Genomic DNA, 17290 nt, shown 5'->3' with positions numbered 1-17290 from the left:
TCTTAGCTTCTTAAGCTTCCTGATGTCTTAGCAATAGCCTCTTCCTGAAGCAGCTCCCCTGGGGCGGAGCATCCCCGGGACTGGGCTCACCTCTATGGGATTCTCTCTTCTCTTGGATTTTGGCCCCATAGTTTTTTATTCCTTTTTTGGCTCTCCAGCGCCTTCTAAGAGATGTTTTCGGATATGCTGTCTAATTGCTGTCAGCAAGAGTTGTTTTGCATCACTTAGTCTATTACTAGAGGCAGAAGTCTTAATTTGCATTTTTAAAGTATTGCTTTGCTGTTGGTTCCATTTCATTATTTTACCCCTGGTTTCTATTTGTGTCTTGCTTATAAATAATTCTAACAATTGAATGAAATTACCAAGAATCATAATTGCAGTCACTGTGGCTCAATGGCTTCTCAATTTCAGTATTTTAATTTTTTGGTTTTAAATTATTTTCTGATTCAGTTTTAGCATTTCTTTAACTCCTGAAGGGTTTTTTTGGAACAACTGATGATCCGATTTTCTAAGTGACCAAGTACTCTACAAATCAAGTTGATAGCAGCTGTCTTTCTTCATTAGGAGGTTTAACTGGTATACCATTAATTTCTTGCTACAGTCAGATCTTATGTAGCACTTACAAATAAAGCTTAAACTAATATGTGCTTGTTCATGGAACTGATGTGAACTTTCTCATTTCTAGGACACTTTCCTCATCAACAGCAAACCCCAGAGACATACAGGCGAACTGCCTAGCGGTGGTGATTCTGTGCTGAGGATAAGCACCATTGCTTCTGCCATCGCAGATGCATCAGTGAACGCTGACCCCTCCCAGCTCGCCGCCATGATCAAGGCACTTTCAAATAAAACCCGAGAGAAGACTTCTCAGGACGATGGTAAACAAAAGCACTGTTCGGCTGTGTCTCATTTCTTACCTAATGAGCTAGAAAAAAGTAATGGATCCAACGCATTTGATATGGAGAAATACCTTAAAAAAACAGAAATCAGTAGATATGCAAGTGGAATGGACAACTTTTCAAGAGCTGATGCGTCTGATATTTGGGATTTATCTTTGTCCAAAGAACAGACTACACATGACATCCATGCAGTGGACCTGGGTGCTACTAGCATAAGTGTAAGGGAGCCAGAAGAAGACACAGCAGCTGGTTTTTATGGTGAAAGTGGAGAGAGCGTGGACCAGGCATCACCGAGAACGATAAACTCTTCAAATTCAGTTCTTACAAATACGGGAGAGAGACAGGGTGCAGGGGTTGATGTGAAGACACATTCCATTGACCATAAATCACCAGATTCTGGTGACGGTGAAAAAGCTGCCTCCGTATCCATTCCAGCCCTTGATAGCTCATTAGTCAGGAACCCCAGGGTAGCATCCCTCTGGCTGTCAGAAGAGCATGAAGACACACGGAATAGTAGAAAATATCAGAGGCAAAATGAGTATGTTAGTGAGACAAGTAACAGTGAAAAGCATGTGACTTTTCAAAACCATTCCATAATCTCACCTGAAAGTGTTGGTAAGTGTCAGAGTAATTGGTCATGTTCAAAAAATTACACAGTGGTTTTTTTTTCTGTTCTCATTGGAAAATACACCTTTCTGGTAGATTTGAAAAATCCCTCTCCTGAGTGTGGTGGACATGGCTCGGAGGACGACCAGGATAGCTTCCGACCTTCCACTTCTCCACTGAGTCATTCTTCTCCTAGTGAGATTTCTGGAAATAGTTTATCAGGGTAGGTGCTTAACCTTTTTTTTTTTTTTTTAAAGTAATAAAATACATGCTCAGTGTAGGAAAATTGGAACAAAGTGTAAAGAAAATTAGTCATCTATAGCTTCATCTCTCAGAGGTAACTGTTATAAATATTTTGTGAATTTCTTTCAAGATATTTTTCTTTGCAAATTTTCATACCCTGCTTTTTTCACTTATTAAAATAATTCCTGCATTTAAAAGAAAATTAATGTTACAGACTGCATAATTAATCTGTCACAGTTTATTTGGTGCTTCTGGTCGATACTGGTGATAATATACTTTACCTTTTTTGTTTGTTTGTTTGCCATTTTAATGATATTGAGATGAACAACTTTGCTTATAAAATTTTTCCTGTGTTTTAACTGATTTCCTCAGAAGTGAAATTACCAAGTCAGGGATAAGAATATTTTCAGGCTCTCTGGATTAGCAAACTATTTTCTAAAAGAGTCTTAAAGACTTGCACTCTTACCACCCGTGTTTGTTGAAGGTGTGCATTCTACTGTTTTCTTATCAGCATTTTAAATAACTTTTAATTTTGGATTTTTTTTATCTTACAGTATTAATTTGTGTTCTTAATACTAATGAGATTATAAGTGCTTTTTCAAAGGTTAGGATAAGAATCCTAATATTTTACATGTTTTCGCACAACCTGTAGGGTAACTTAAGCTTCAAGTTATAAGACATTTTTAATTTTTCAGAAATGCCTTAAGTCAACATTGTTTCAAAAGTTTACACATATACAGGTATATGTGTGTCTCCATAGAACTTTGAACAGTGTGAATGTAATGCTTCATCAGATGTGTCTGTGTATTTGTGTATAAATGTGCACGTGTGTGTGTTTCCCTCCATTAAGCTCTTTGTCTGCCTCGTTCTCCAGTCCTCTCACTGGGAGCTGCTGTTGCTGGTTTCTTAGGTTTCCTTCTGGTCTTTGTTTGTGCACATACACAGATATGAGTGTATATTCTTATTTTCATCCCTCTTTATAGTCAATAGAGGATCCTTTACACACTTTTTATGTTTTGCTACACAAGGTTACTTATCCCAGCCTTATCTGTATCACTTTGCACGCATGCAGATGTATTACAGGATAAGTTCTTGGAAATGAGATTGTTGGGTCGAAGAGTATATGCATTCACATTCCTATTTAAATTAGTACAACTCCTCTGTAGAGGTTGTGTTAGTTTAATTTTCCACCAACAGTTTAGAAAAGAGCTTGTTTCCCACAACCTCACCAACAGAATGTTTATCAAACTTTTTGTTGACAGTCTGATAGGTGAAAAAAAACTATTTCAGTATAACTTTTATTTCATTATAACTTTAAATCATAAGTGATGATGAGCATCTTTTCCTTTATATTTCCTTTTGTATCATATTTATTCATGTTTGTTGCCCATTTTTCTCATGGACTGTTAGTCTTTTTTGTCTCCATTTCTCGGAGCCCTTGACATATTAGGGAGAGTGGGTAGCCCTTTGTTTGTGACATGAGTTATATAGTTCCTAGTCTTTAGAAGGTTTTTTCCTTTCTTGTATATTTTCCTCTCCCGGATACTTAGCTCTAGCTTACCCACACCATTTCTGATGAATATGCAAAATCCAGGAGCAGCTTGGGAAACACATAATAGGTAACTTGGATATCAAATATAATTTCAATTTGTTTCAAAATGTTGAACATTTATGATAATTTCACTGCTTAGGTAAAATTTTCTGCTTATTAAAATCTTTCCATAGAGGAACAGATAAAAGATCTTTTATAAAGCCATAAAAGAAAATATCCATAGATTTAATAAAATAAACTTTCTGTATGGCAACAGTTTTTGCCTCAGAATTGACTTGATCTTTTTGTAAGCTTTATGCCAAAGATGCTTTCAAGTCTAATAAGATCTTTCAAGTCTAGTAACCTTGTTAGGCTATGTCTCTATGTTGACCTCATGGCCACCTTGCCTTGTCACACAGCACCCTTTCAGTATGTGGAGTCAAGCATTCTTTTATTTAGGAAAGGTTTTTTTTAAAATTACTTATTAAGATATTGGTCCTGGGCTTCCCTGGTGGCGCAGTGGTTGAGAGTCCGCCTGCCAATGCAGGGGACGCGGGTTCGTGCCCTGGTGTGGGAGGATCCCACATGCCGCGGAGCGGCTGGGCCCGTGAGCCATGGCCGCTGATCCTGCGCGTCCGGAGCCTGTGCTCCGCAATGGGAGAGACCACGACAGTGAGAGGCCCGTGTACCGCAAAAAAAATAAAATTAAAAAAAAATAAAAAAAAAAAAGATATTGGTCCTGACCCCAGGAACTTTAGTCTTGCATATGTGGGATCTGCATTTATTTTCTTTGTAATCCTTTCTTTAAAAACTTACTTTAGAATAATTGTAGATCCACGGGAAGTTGCAAAGATAGTATAGAGAGACCCCATGTCCCTCCCCAGCTCCCCCAGATGCTGCACAGAATCACCACTTGTGCAATCACTTGTCCTGGGCAGGGCAAATGGGTAGAATTATGTCATTTTATCACAGGTGTGAATGTGTGTAACCACCTCTCCAATCAGACATAGAACTTTGCCATCACCACAGTGACCTGCCTCTTTCTTACTTTTTCATTTTGTTTGCATTTCACATTTCTGATTTCTAGATTCCTTATAGTATTTTCTTTTTTGTTTCTTAACCCCCATGTACTTTCCAATTTTATCTTGTTTTCTATGATCTTGACATTTAAAAAAATTGTATATGAAGGCATTTAATAACAACTGTAAGTGCTCTATAAAGACATATTGTTATGATTTTTTTTCCTTCACCTGCCCTTTACTACATAATCAGAGACAGAATGCTGGGCTGGATGGTCTCAGTTTTGGACCTACCTGTTTTTCTTTTGCTCCTAAGAAAATACACTTATTCATTAAGTGTAGGAAACATATCTTAGGGGGATACTGAACTTTTTCATGAACTTGGTCAGATATTTTGAATGAGAGCGTCACATTGACCTTTCTAAAGTGACTGTTGGTGGGTTTCCTTCTCCCCACGGGTCAGCCACCTGCACCCACACCCCCACCTCTCAGCCACCTCCAGACTGCAGGCTTAGGGGGAAAGAAGCTGGACACCAGCAGGTTCTGAGGTTCGTTCTCCTGTCCCTTCTCCTGCTGCATGATAGGCGTTCCTGCCGAGGCCGAGCATCCAGCTCCATTTTATCTTCCTGCTTTCACTCATCTCCTTTTTTTCTCATCAACTTAAATGAACATGCTGGCGTCTTGTGGCTGATTTTCCTGTGCACAGTTCTCTCTTCCACTGAGGAGGCTGTTTCCTGTTGCCTGTGACTCCCTCCTCCTCCTGCACTCAGCAGCTGGTACTCCCTCTCTGGGCATCCATGCCTGTTTTCTTTTTCCTCATCTTTGTGCTTTTTGGGGGGGGGTTCTGTTTGTTTAAATTTTTTAATTTTTTAATTTTCTGGCTGAGTTGGGTCTTCGTTGCGGCACGCGGGATCTTTCGTTGTGACATGCAGGCTCTTCGTTGTGGCGTACGGGCTTCTCTCTAGTTGTGGCAGGCAGGTTTTCTCTCTCTAGTTGTCTCGCGCGGGCTCGCATGGGCTCTGTAGTTTGCGGCACAGGGGCTGTCTGGTTGAGGCACACAGGCTCAGTAGTTGTGGCACGCAGGCTTAGTTGTCCTGAGACATGTGAAATCTTGGTTCCCTGACCAGAGATAGAACCCGCATCCCTTGCATTGGAAGGCAGATTCTTTACCACTGGACCACCAGGGAAGTCCCTCATTTTCGTGTCTTTATGTGTTCTCCCTGTGTTGCGGGGTAGCCGAGCTGTTCAAGTGTTTATCCTTGGTGTCACTGATTTTCTGTAGCATCAGCTATGCTTTCATGGCTTCCAATGTGGACATTCATTTTGTATTCATTTCTTTTTATTGAAATCCTTCTTGTCCTTTTTTATTGTGGTGAAATGAGTTTCATGTTTTTATTTTTTTCAGGTTTTTCCAGTTCATTAAGTTTTTTATTTAATTTTTTAAAATATTTATTTATTTATTTGATTCTGCCGGGTCTTAGTTGTGGCAGGTGGGCTCCTTAGTTGTGGCATGCGAACTCTTAGTTGCAGCATGTGGGATGTAGTTCCCTGACCAGGGATCGAACCTGGGCCCCCTGCATTGGGAGTGTGGAGTCGTAACGACTGTGCCACCAGGGAAGTCCCATATTCATTAAGTTTCTTAATATTCACAGTGAAATGTTGGTCAGAATGTTGATTTGTTGAGTGGCCACATCTTTCTGGTGAGAGCCCTTTATCTGCTGAGTTTGCTGCTCACCAGTTTTCTTCTGGCTGGTCTTCCAGTGTCCAGCCAGCTTCCAGCAGGTCCGTAATGCTGATTTAGAGCTTCTAATTCCAGAACTGCCTTGAGGTTCTGTGTGGCTGGCACCTTGGCAGTTTTTGGCTTCCTTTGGAGTCTGACATCGGACTGAAGTTTCTCTTCTTTTGTTTGTGTGTTCTTAAAGTTCACTTCTTATTGCTTGAAGTAATACAACCTAAATGCATTTGTTCATTTCAACCAAAGGAGCTGGACTCAGCACGTACCCCAGTACCCAGAACTCTTTTCCTGCTGCCCCATAGTGTCTGTGTGAGTATGTGTGTGCGTGTGTGTGTGCGCATGTGAATACAGAACCCATGCAGGTGCACGTTATTCAGTGACTAAAGAGGGCCTGAAGCAATTTGGTTAATATTTTGTCTCCATTGGTTAGAGATTCACTAACTAGTATTGTGTCAGGGCTGTCTTGATTTGGTCCTTTTAAAAATCCAGAATTCAAAATAGGATTTTCTCTCTGTGTCCGTTGGCCACCTGAGTATTCTGAACTTTGTGCACAGAAATGATGGGTAAAATTCAGTCAGATTAAGGGCTGACTTGAAACTAAATGGTAGAGTATTCAGGGGGTGCGGCAGCTGTTTCCAGAGGCGGCTGTGACGGTGTTTCCCACCCAGTGTGACTTTTCACTCTGCCTTGAGGGGCAGCTTGGCCCTCTCCTCTGTTGGGCTGGCCTGCCCTGTGCTGGGGACTGACTGACAGAATATGGCACATGTATTAAATAGATGCAGGAGCTTATTATTTATTGCTTTATAACTTTTTTTTTTTACTTAATATATTCTGAACATCTTTCTGAGTCAATGGTTAGTAGTCAACAGCATGATTTAAAACAGCTGCATAGTGTTTTATTGTGTGTCTGTGCCATAATTTCAATAGCCTCCTTTCTCCTACATGATGTTTAAGATTGCCTACTTTATTATTGATAGTGATATATGATGTATCCTTTTAGCGAATCTTTATAATTAGCACTAATTTTTTTCTTAAGATTAATCTCTAGATGTATAACACCTGAGTCAAGGGGCTTTTGCTATGCATGCTTGATAGTTCAGCCGAGAGTTGCACTGCTCCTATGGTGTGGCTCTTCCCATCTCTTTGATTGTTTTCATCTTTGCCCTTTGAGGGCAGGAATTGGCGAGTGCTCTGCTCATTGCTCTATATTAGGTATTCAGTAAATTTTTGTTGAATGAACAGCTAACATTGTTATGTGACTGTATATGGAATTTATTAATGAAACTGCCACAACATTTTTCTTTTTCAGTAGCTTACCAGATACTTCATTCAGTAGGACTATGATTTACAGTTTTAGATAATTAAGGGTGAAAAGAATGAGTCTAGCTTGAGTTGTATATGGCAGCTGGGACAGACGGTAGTGCAGGTTGACAGGGTTGTAGGCAAGCAGGAAGGGCTTTCTGCCAATGTAGACGATGTTAAATGAAGGGATGGACAAGTCCAGGCACAGGTGTTCTCTCTTCCAGGTGTGCCCTGGAGTCTTTCAGTTCAGCAGCTCATCTGCAGAAGCACCCCTGTGAGAGGGAGTCATCCCAGCTGACGTGTCCACAGGCCAGCATCAGCAGGCTGACTTACATGTCTGAACGAGAGAGCACCTGTCCCGCCATGGCCTCAGATCGTGGCCTTAAGGACCACCAGGTGGGAGCACTTCTGTTATTTCTTTACTCAGGCTTCTGGAGCTGAAGTCTTACTGATGTAGGACTCAGACTCGAGTTCAGGCCTAGTTTCTGTTGCTCTTTTAACTTTAAAATAAGTGTGTGTGCGTTTTGCTCGTGCTGGGTAGGCACTACAAGTACAAATATTTTAGCATCTGCCATCAAAAAGCTCTCAGACTGGTGGAGGCCGTGCAAGACACGCCGTGTAGTGAAATGCACTGTGAGAGAGATTCAGGAGGCGACTGATAATCTGACCAGGTGGTGAGTCCAGTGAAGCTTGGTGGGAGGACTGTCTGGAATCAGGCATGGGGGAGGCAGGGAATTGCAAAACACGCTGCATTTGAGGGCCCCCAAGAAGTTTGGAATGGCTTCGGTGAATCGTGTACGTGGAGAGAGGAGGGGAGGCCAGACCACGACATCGTGGATGTAACATTTGGGAGTTTGAAGGCTCTTAAGTAGGACACAGACCTGCTCTGTGTTGATGTTTTGAAAGCTCCTTGCAGTGGAGGCGGCACTGGGGGGTGAGGTTAGAACCAGGAGGATTTGACACCAGGCGGCTGGAGTTGTCAGGTGAGGGGCAGCACAGGCTCAGGCCAGGGTCATGGCCATGGGGGTGGGAGGGAAGCAGAGAGGTCTGAGAGATTTGTGTGGGAGAAGCTAGAATTTTACTACCTAGGTGTGTTTTGTGAACGTGACAGTGTTCAGTTTGTAATGAGCTGCATATGACTTGCGGTGTGCAGTGCAGGCCTCCTCTGCTAAGCTGTGCCTAAACCTACCCACTAAGTTACTAGACAAAACCACTCGTTTCTTGTCCTGTAAATTAGGAAGAACAATGAGTGCAGATTTTCTAACTTTTAATCCTGAATTTCACAGCCACCGAAGTACTTTGTATAAGCCATCCTTTTTTTCAGAGGTAACATTATGTAGATCTCTATTCTTTGCGAGTATATCAGCATGGTTTGCATTTGTAATACTCACTTTATCTGTGGATAATTTCTAAACATTTTTTGTCACACAGAGTGATGTCACCGGTGCGTTGAGCACCACAATTATTCAGGCCAGTCCAGTTCCGTCTCAGGAGCAGGCTCCAGATAAGTTGAGAGAAAAAAGTCCATTTCAAAGTAGAGGAAAAGGAGCGTTACCGTATATTATCCAGAAGAACTTGGACACAGAAAAAGAAACTGAAACTACTTCTCTGAGTAGCGAACTTAAAGATGTAAAACCGAACTTTAGATCGAGAAGAGAGCTTTCCTCCAAAAGTGAAGATCTGCCAGAAACCACTGTGGCAGGTGTGACCTCAAATCCCAGTGAACTGGACCAGGTCAGCCTGACTCTGCCAAGGGAGTTTGGCCTCAGCCAGTGGGCCCTGCCAGCCACGCCGCGCCTCCCCGTGTCCCGCCAGGGGCCTGTGCCCGACAGTGGATGCGTGACTCCTATAGACACGTCTGCTGCCGACAGTGCGTTTGTCGGCCAGGGCCCTCCCCAGACCTCCTTCCCCAGCACCGAGGGCTGCGGCCCTGTTCCCTCAAGGCAGCACATGCCCACCTCGGGCCCCGCACTCTCAGCACACCGTCCCCTCACCATGGCTCCCTGTGCCCAGCCGAGCTCGGGAGCACTGCCTTGGTGCCAGGCCGGCAGCGCCACAGCCTGCGGGCTCCCGGGAAGCTGTCATCCTGCTGTCGTCACAGGAGAGCACGTCCAGAACTCCGTGCCCATGGGCCTTTGTCTTGGACAGAACATCAGCTCGGAGCTGATGGCTGCCTCTTCCCTTTGTAACCCGTATTCTAACGCCTTCAATCAGAGTCTTCTAAGTACAGCCAAACCTTTTACTGTGCAGTCTCTTGGTCCAAACTGTGGAATTGATCCATGGGATTCAGGAGTGATGTCAGGATTTGGTAAGATGCTTTTTCTCTGCTACTGCTTGTTGTTGGTTGCTGCTATTTAAAAACTGAATTTTCTCAACTGGGACCATAAAACTAGTTTGTTTCAAGGAGATACTGATTAGCCTGAATTTCTTGTAAACTTTTCTCTTTATCCTGAATTTGGAACACAGACCATAACGTATTTCTGTGCAAGTGTCCCTGAATGGCCTTAGAAAAACATAAAAACTTAACGCAGGTAAAACTCCCACTGCCTTTGTCTTTCTGTTTCTCTCTTGTGCTCCAAACTTGGAATTCTGTTGTTGTTTCAACTAGGAAACGTCTAGTATAGAATCACCCGCCTGAAAGAGGGAGTCTCCGGCCAGCTTTTAAGTCTTCAGGGGTGACTCGTGTAGGAGTGAGAGGCAGCACCCTTCCACTCCCGCCCGTAGTGGCTGAGCTGCCTGTGCTCGTGCTGATGGTCACTCTTGGGAGCAGAGCTCGGTGCTGTGCTTTCCTGACACGGTGCTCATGGCCACTGCAGCACGATCAGTTTTGCCTTCTTTTTCTTCAGAAGGAAATTCCACAGTGACCCCGTAAGAATGGTGAAAATCTTGGTCACCATGTTAAAAATCAGTTAGAGCCTCTGTCATTTCTCATTAGGTTAGGCAGTGGCTTATATTTATAGGAGAAAAAGGGAAGAGATTACTGATAGCAATAACATCTAAGAGTTGATTAGCTGTAAATTTTTTAGTTTGATCAATTTTGATTGTTTTTCCTCATGGGCTGGTTGCCTCAGGAGAAAATTAGTGACCAGTCTCTGCTGAGGCGTATGCAGTGTTGGGGACTCCTATTTAGATCTGGGGCACTTTATAAAACCATAGCTCTCGGTGTCAACAGGTAGTCTTCTGTAAAAATTTCCATTTAACCAGTTGTGCTTTTGATGGGGTGTTGGGTATGCATTTTGACTCTGCTTTAACTCTACCCAGGGAAAGTAAGAGTGCCTGAGGAGTTGAAGTTTCCTCATGCTTGCTGTATCGGCATCGCGTCACAAACCTACCTTAGTGTCCTGAATCCCGCCGACCACTGGCTGCAGGTCAGCATCGGGGTCCTCAGTGTTAGTGTCAACGGTGAAAAGGTGAGCTTTCTGTGTCTTTCTCCTCTGACTTAGCGATTGCAGTACGATTAGTGCTGGAGCTCTCCTTTGCCTAGTATTAGTACTTCCTTTTATACCAGGGGGCATGTCCACCACCATATACTTTGCACAGAATTGTTGGAATCATATCTTTTTCTTGGTTCCCCTTTTGTTGCATTACTTCCAGTGAAAGTGAAATCTGAATGTGTTTCTCATATTTCATCAGGTGTTAACTATTTATTAATTAACCATTATGTTTCATTGTTAACTTGTTTATAAAATCATGTAAATGTGCTTTTTGTGCTGTTGGCTTAAACCACTGACTGGAGCTCCAAGTTTCTGGTCTCTATTTGTTGGTTTTGTTAAATGTGATTGAGTATAAGTTATTGTCGTTTATTCCAAAAGAAAAAAAAAAAAGAAACAAGTTACTCTTGCAACCTATGCCTTCGTTTAGTAAGTTAATTTATCTGATCATGTTCTTACATGATCTTTTGAAATACCTGGAAACTCAGTTTTAACATTAGAGCAGGGGTCTCTCGCATGATCAGTTACAGCTGCTGAGGTTCTAGACTCTAGACCCTGCGGGCCTCGGTTAGTAGGGAGAGTGGGAAACAACGTCAGCAGCTTCTTGCAGACAAACATTGGTGGACGGGTTTACTCTCCCCTTTTACGTCCTAGTGATAACCTTGATTTACCTGATAAAATGAGACTGTCTTCTCTCCCTCTCCCTTTCCCCAGCTTTTCCCCTCTGATCCTGAGGGTAGAGGAAAGGCAGGTGGTTGGAGGAAAGGGTTGAGGGTGAAAGGTGGTGAGATTGGAGGCCTTTTTAGGAGCATGTAGGAAGTAATGATGTCTCTGGAAGTGGGAGTAGAAAAGAAGATCCCTGTTCACAGTGAGGAGGGAGGGATTGGAGTGAGTCAGAATCGTAGACTTGGAGGCCTGACAGTGAATCTTGAAGATCAGTCTAACCCTCTACGTTACATAGCTGCAGAGACCAGGTCCCAGGTGATGTCCAGGGTGGGAGGCAGGTCCCAGGGTGATGTCCAAGGCTGGAGGTGCTGCCATTTTCAGCACCCTTTTCAAAAAAAGTGAAGGTAAAAATAATGTATCTTCAAAAGTCTTTATGGGAGTTCCCTCGTGGTCCAGTGGTTAGGACTTGGTGCTTTCACTGCCGTGGTCCAGGTTCAGTCCCTGGTTGGGAACTAAGATCCCACAAGCTGTGTGGCATGGCCAAAAAAAAAAAAAGTCCTTATAATTTTGACTAACTGTATTTTCCAGGTAATGAGTTATGAGGCCTGGGTATTTTTCAAGAGCTAACATATCTAGATTTGGTAGTTTGAGTGACTATGAAAAGGGATCTTAAACTAGTTGGTTCTTCTTCCTGATTTTCATTTGTGAAGTTATTTCTTAACGGACCATGTGGCTCTTTTTTTAAGGTGGATCTTTCAGCTTATCCTTGTTTAGTTTTCAAGAATAAAGTCATCATAAGACCTCATGCCACAGAAGAGATAAAAGTGCTCTTCATACCGTCTGATCCTGGGATTTTCCGATGTATATTCAGCATTGCTTCTTGGCCGTTTTCAGCTGACACAGAGACAGTGGCACAGGCAGAAGCACTGGCAAGCAGGGTTGTCCTCACTGCCATTGCCGAGACCCCCGTGATCGAGGTGACTGTAAGCAGGTCTTTGTCATACCTGGCATTTTAATGAGGCTGTTCAACCTTAGAAGTAAAATTTGGGTAAAGTGAATTTGTGGATGAATGTGCCAGAAAGTTATAATTGAGCTAAACATTGACTCTTAATATTTTCTTATTCCAAAATTTAAAATTATTTCAGGAATTCCCTGACGGTCCAGTGGTTAGGACTCTGCACTTACACTGCTGAGGGTGCGGGTTCAGTCCCTGGTCAGGGAACTAAGATCCGGCAAGCCGCACAGCGAGGCCCCCCCCCCAAAAAAAAAAAATTAAGATTATTTCTTTTGTTTTATAGAAGCGCAGATATGCTTGCTAAGATGTTTGTAAGCAAAGTATAACGTTTAAACGCTATTTTCCAGCTGGTTTCCGTCGTATAGTTTGATGTGCGTGGAGGAAAACACCAGATTCAGATTATCCTCTCTTTTCTGTACCTGAAGACTCTGCTCGCTGAAAAATTTCCTCTTGTATAGTTGCTTATTTTCTGGAAGTGAAAGAAATTGGGTCTAGTCAGGTTGGGGCAACAAAATGCTTGTGGGATTGCAGGCCTCTTTAGGACACTGGCTGTCAGCCCTGGCTACACATCGGAATAACTGGGGTTTGTTTTTTTTAATTTTTTTACTTTATTTATTTTTTGGCTGCATTGGGTCTTTGTTGCTATGCACGGGCTTTCTCTAGTTGCGGTGAGCGGGGGCTACTCTTCGTTGTGGTGTGTGGGCTTCTCATTGTGATGGGTTCTCTTGTTGCAGAGCACGGACTCTAGGCGTGCAGGATTCAGTAGTTGTGGCACAACAGCCTCAGTAGTTGTGGCTCTCGGGCTCTAGAGCACAGGCTCAGTAGTTGTGGCACATGGGCTTAGTTGCTCCATGGCATGTGGGATCTTCCCAGACCAGGGCTCGAACCCTGCATTGGCAGGCGGATTCTTAACCGCTGCACCACCAGCGAAGTCCCTAGATATCACTGTAAACATTTTCAGTATTGTCAGAGTTTGGACTAAATCCAAAAATGCCTGCATATGTTTTGGAGGGAATTGAGAAGTCGATAGTGTAACAGTAGAGCTAGTGGAAGGGAGACTGTGTGTTTTGTAAAGTCGTCAGTTTGTCTTCTCACAGTAACGCAGCTAAGCTATTGCTTTGTTCTGTAGTATATTTGGGTACGTGGACTACCTCAGAAAAATAATTTACTTGTGTAGAAAATAGAAATTGTAAAATAGCCCCAGGAGTCTTAGGTAAGTTTACCTTTAATGTTGACTATTTGTGGCTGGAAAGGGCAGTGATGTGAACATAAGCTGTGATATTTATTAATATATTGTTTTTATAAATCCCTTTTTTCCCATAATTTAGGTAGAAACAGAAAAGAAAGATGTTCTTGATTTTGGTGACTTGACTTATGGAAGCTGGAAAGCTCTGCCTTTAAAGCTGGTAAACAAGACGCACGCCAACATCCCTATTAGACTTATTATTAATGCTGTAAGTACTGTGCTCGGGGAGGAAGCCTTTACAGAGCACACTGACTTAGAGTTGTAGATGTAGCTAGTAGCATCCTTGGTTAACTTCTCTTAGGAAAGTAGATATTTTTGTTAAGGATCTGTGAACAAATTTAGCATCATACCAACATGACACCATTGGCTCTACTGAAGCGGCTTCTCCTGTTTCTGACAGAACGCCATAGCCTGGCGCTGCTTCACCTTTTCCAAGGAACCCATCCACGCAGCTCTGAAAGCTGTTCCTTATGCCCATGCGATTGCTCAGCTGGCCGCCCCCTCGGTGATCAACCATATGATGCCTGCCAGCGATGACGGACAGGTGAGCTGGGGGATTGAAGGACTGTTTTAGAATTAAGGAGGAAGTTAAGTTTCCAAACTACTTTTCTTTCACTGTGTATGAAAAAAATTTTTTTATTTTACAGGATCCAGAATTTCTGATAATTTGGATTCTTTTCCATAGTCCAAAGAAACAGATGACTTCTTCAGGTATCATGTTTACGTCTTATGGGATTTTCTTTACTCCGTAGCTAAATAAACTACAAAGTTGAGACTTATTTCTCCTGTCAGTAAATTGTCAAATATTTATTGTAATTTGTCAGATATTTTATGTTGTTTTAAAGCTGGGCAGAGAGCATGCTATTTTGGGTCAAACCCATCCAATTATGGATAACCCAAGCAAGTACCACTGAAAACGTTTTGGGGTCTTTTTTGTTAATTGATGTTATCTCATCTACCAATTAGATGTTTTCTTCCTTTTTCTCCTCCACTCATTTCTGTTCCTCTCTGAGTTCTTTAAACAGTCATTGTAAGATTTTTTTGTGCCCCCTGATGGCATAGTGTTGGACCATGTGTGGCATTTAGAATTAAATAACTCTGGTGTCTGAACTAAAAGAATGACCTTTTATAGAGATTCTAGACTCAGCAGAAGAATTCTTGGCAAGAGTTGATATAGAAGTTGATAGTCCAAACCCTACACCAGTCATTAAAAGTATCAATCTTCGAGCAAGAACAGGAATAGCCAGGATACACGCTCCGAAAGACCTACAGGTACCCTAAACTCCTCACTTTGCTGTTACTTTATGTTCAGGTTGATTTCATTCCAAGTGTGACATTTTTAAAGAATGCCTGTTTTACCCCATCCTCTAGACTATGCACTTGTTTGCCAGTGTGGCTTCCTCAACAAGGCAGTACTTACCTTTGAAAAATGCTGGGAATATTGATGTCCACTTGGACATCAAGGTAAGAATTTGTGTCGGAGGCTGTAACTTATTTCCTTGGGCTGAGACTGTGAGTGTCTCCTTGGGTTATGAAGGTTGCTTTGCTGCTGACCTTGTTCGAGGGCTGCAGGGGTGGTCAGACAGAAGAATATGAGCCCGGGCTTTCAGAGCTGGTGTTACATGAGCATAAAACAGATGATTAGGAAGTTCAGCTGCGATGTCTAATGTAATAGGTACAAGAACCAAGCTCTAGATTAGTTCCTGAAGACCGAGTCATCCTGTGGCTGGGTGAAGGAGAGGGAGCCACACGTGTAGACATCATTTCTGAGTTGTGTGGCTGAGTGAGGGGGTGTTGGTGGCCAGGAATTAGGGATGGGGCAGGGGATAGTTTGTTATGGAAGAGAAGAAAGACGTATCCTTTCCAAGAAAGGAAGATGGCGGGTCATTGCTGGGCAGGGAGGGAGTAAAATACCCAGTTGTGGTCAGCGAGGGAGACAAGGCGTGTGAGTGTGTGAAAGCCGTGTCTGCAAGTCAGCGTTGACTTATAATTATGTAAATACTTAGATCCCAGATCAAGGAAGTCACTTTTCAGTGGATCCAGAGAAACTATTCCTTAAACCTGGAGAAGAGCACGAAGTTATAGTTTCATTTTCTCCAAAGGATCCCAAAGCCTGTGAGGAAAGGTAATGTAGGACTGTTGATCATGGCGAATTTGTGCTTATTTAGATGTGCTCCGGTCCACAGCCTGAGTGACAGAGTACACGCTTCACCTCACCTGTACAGCTCCGCTTCACCTCTTTCCTTTAGCCTCAGATCTTTCTGCTTACTGAAAATCTCCTTTTAACCCAGCTAGCTGACTAGAAAGTAAGAAATCACTATTTTCAAATATATTCTGACAAAAGTAAATAATAACACGTCAATCTTGATGTTTCTCACTAACTTCTTCTCTCTCACCAAGGAAATCATCAGTTGACCTTGTCAGTTATTAAAGCTACTTTTCCCCACCCCTTTTCCAGGCCAGTGACTTTTTGGCACCCAAATCATAAGTGAATATTACTTTACAGTGGTCGGAGCACCCTTGTCACCATCTTTTGAACTTGCTTGATAAATGTAGCTTAGCCTGCTGTCCTCAGACGCACGTAGCCCATCCCTTGCCTGGTTGCTGAGCCCCCTGCCTGGTTCCTGAGCCCCCGCCTGGTTCCCGAGTGCCTCACTGTCCTCCGCCTGCTGGGCCCTGGGTGCAGAGGTGCTGGCTGCTCGGACGCGAACACTTGTGCCGGGAGGACTCGCCCACCCCTGCCCGCCGGGGTAGCGCCCCCACCCAGGAGGCTTTCCTCATCCCTTCCCAGATCCCTCCCTGTCTCCCGTGGCCCATGCACTTCTCTCCCACTGTGCTCGTGGTGTGGACCTGTGGCATGTACCCGTCTCCTTCTCTGTCTGTTTTCTCCTCTGGAATGTAAGCTGTGAGGGTGAGAATGCAGTGTAGCCTCAGCACCGACCAGCTCAGTCTCTTGGACGAAGGAAGCACATAGGGCAATAGTTGTCGAAAGAATTGAATTCTGAATATTGAACTTAGATGGTTTTCTTTGTTAGGATCTTGAAAATATTTGTGCAGTCGTTTGGCCCTCAGTATGAAGTGATGTTAAAAGGTGAAGTAGTTTCTTCAGGAAACAAGCCTCTGACGCCTGCATCTTGCTGCTCAGATATTCCTTCGATTTTATCCAACAAGCAGTTCCTGGCATGGGGAGGTGTCCCCCTGGGCAGGACACAGTGAGTATACACCGTAGCCGTTATCACCTAATGCTACTCTTCTCTGTGTTGATGATGACCATGTTAATGTTTTTAGAATTGAAATAAAACTATCATATTCATTATTCATCCTATCATGAATACAAATATTTTAGTAAAATTTTTACCTATTTTTAAAATACAAGCCAAAAAAATTAGGTTTCAGTTTTTGGTTTTTTTTTTTCAGCCGCTCCGCGGCAGGTGGGATCTTCCCAGACCAGGGCACGAACCCGCGTCCCCTGCATCGGCAGGCGGACTCTCAACCACTGCACCACCAGGGAAGCCCTAGGTTTCAGTTTTCTTAAGCTCTCTGGTGAATTCTGTGCTGATGACCAAACTTAGGCAATTAAGTGTGTCTTCATTCCTT

The 17290-nt window shown here is 43.1% G+C and overlaps 1 protein-coding gene across 12 annotated transcripts in view; it reads left to right on the top strand.

Annotated features, from left to right (window-relative positions):
- CEP192 (centrosomal protein 192) overlaps positions 1-17290 on the top strand; it is a 95676-nt gene that overhangs the window by 41035 nt on the left and 37351 nt on the right. For 7 of the 12 annotated variants that reach the window (XM_060119545.1, XM_060119544.1, XM_060119551.1 and 4 more), the window contains 13 exons: positions 686-1514; positions 1602-1728; positions 7560-7731; positions 8767-9643; positions 10597-10745; positions 12179-12415; positions 13776-13901; positions 14094-14237; positions 14341-14404; positions 14826-14965; positions 15065-15157; positions 15700-15818; positions 16729-16905. In XM_060119545.1, coding sequence (XP_059975528.1) covers positions 686-1514; positions 1602-1728; positions 7560-7731; positions 8767-9643; positions 10597-10745; positions 12179-12415; positions 13776-13901; positions 14094-14237; positions 14341-14404; positions 14826-14965; positions 15065-15157; positions 15700-15818; positions 16729-16905 — 3254 coding nt within the window. The remainder of the gene's footprint in view (positions 1-685; positions 1515-1601; positions 1729-7559; positions 7732-8766; positions 9644-10596; positions 10746-12178; positions 12416-13775; positions 13902-14093; positions 14238-14340; positions 14405-14825; positions 14966-15064; positions 15158-15699; positions 15819-16728; positions 16906-17290) is intronic. The other 5 variants (XM_060119550.1, XM_060119547.1, XM_060119546.1 and 2 more) reach the window with 2 other exon arrangements.

This window comes from Mesoplodon densirostris, chromosome 15 (assembly GCF_025265405.1).
Source record: "Mesoplodon densirostris isolate mMesDen1 chromosome 15, mMesDen1 primary haplotype, whole genome shotgun sequence".
Taxonomy (NCBI): domain Eukaryota; kingdom Metazoa; phylum Chordata; class Mammalia; order Artiodactyla; family Ziphiidae; genus Mesoplodon; species Mesoplodon densirostris.
This window is presented reverse-complemented; position numbering and strand designations above follow the sequence as displayed.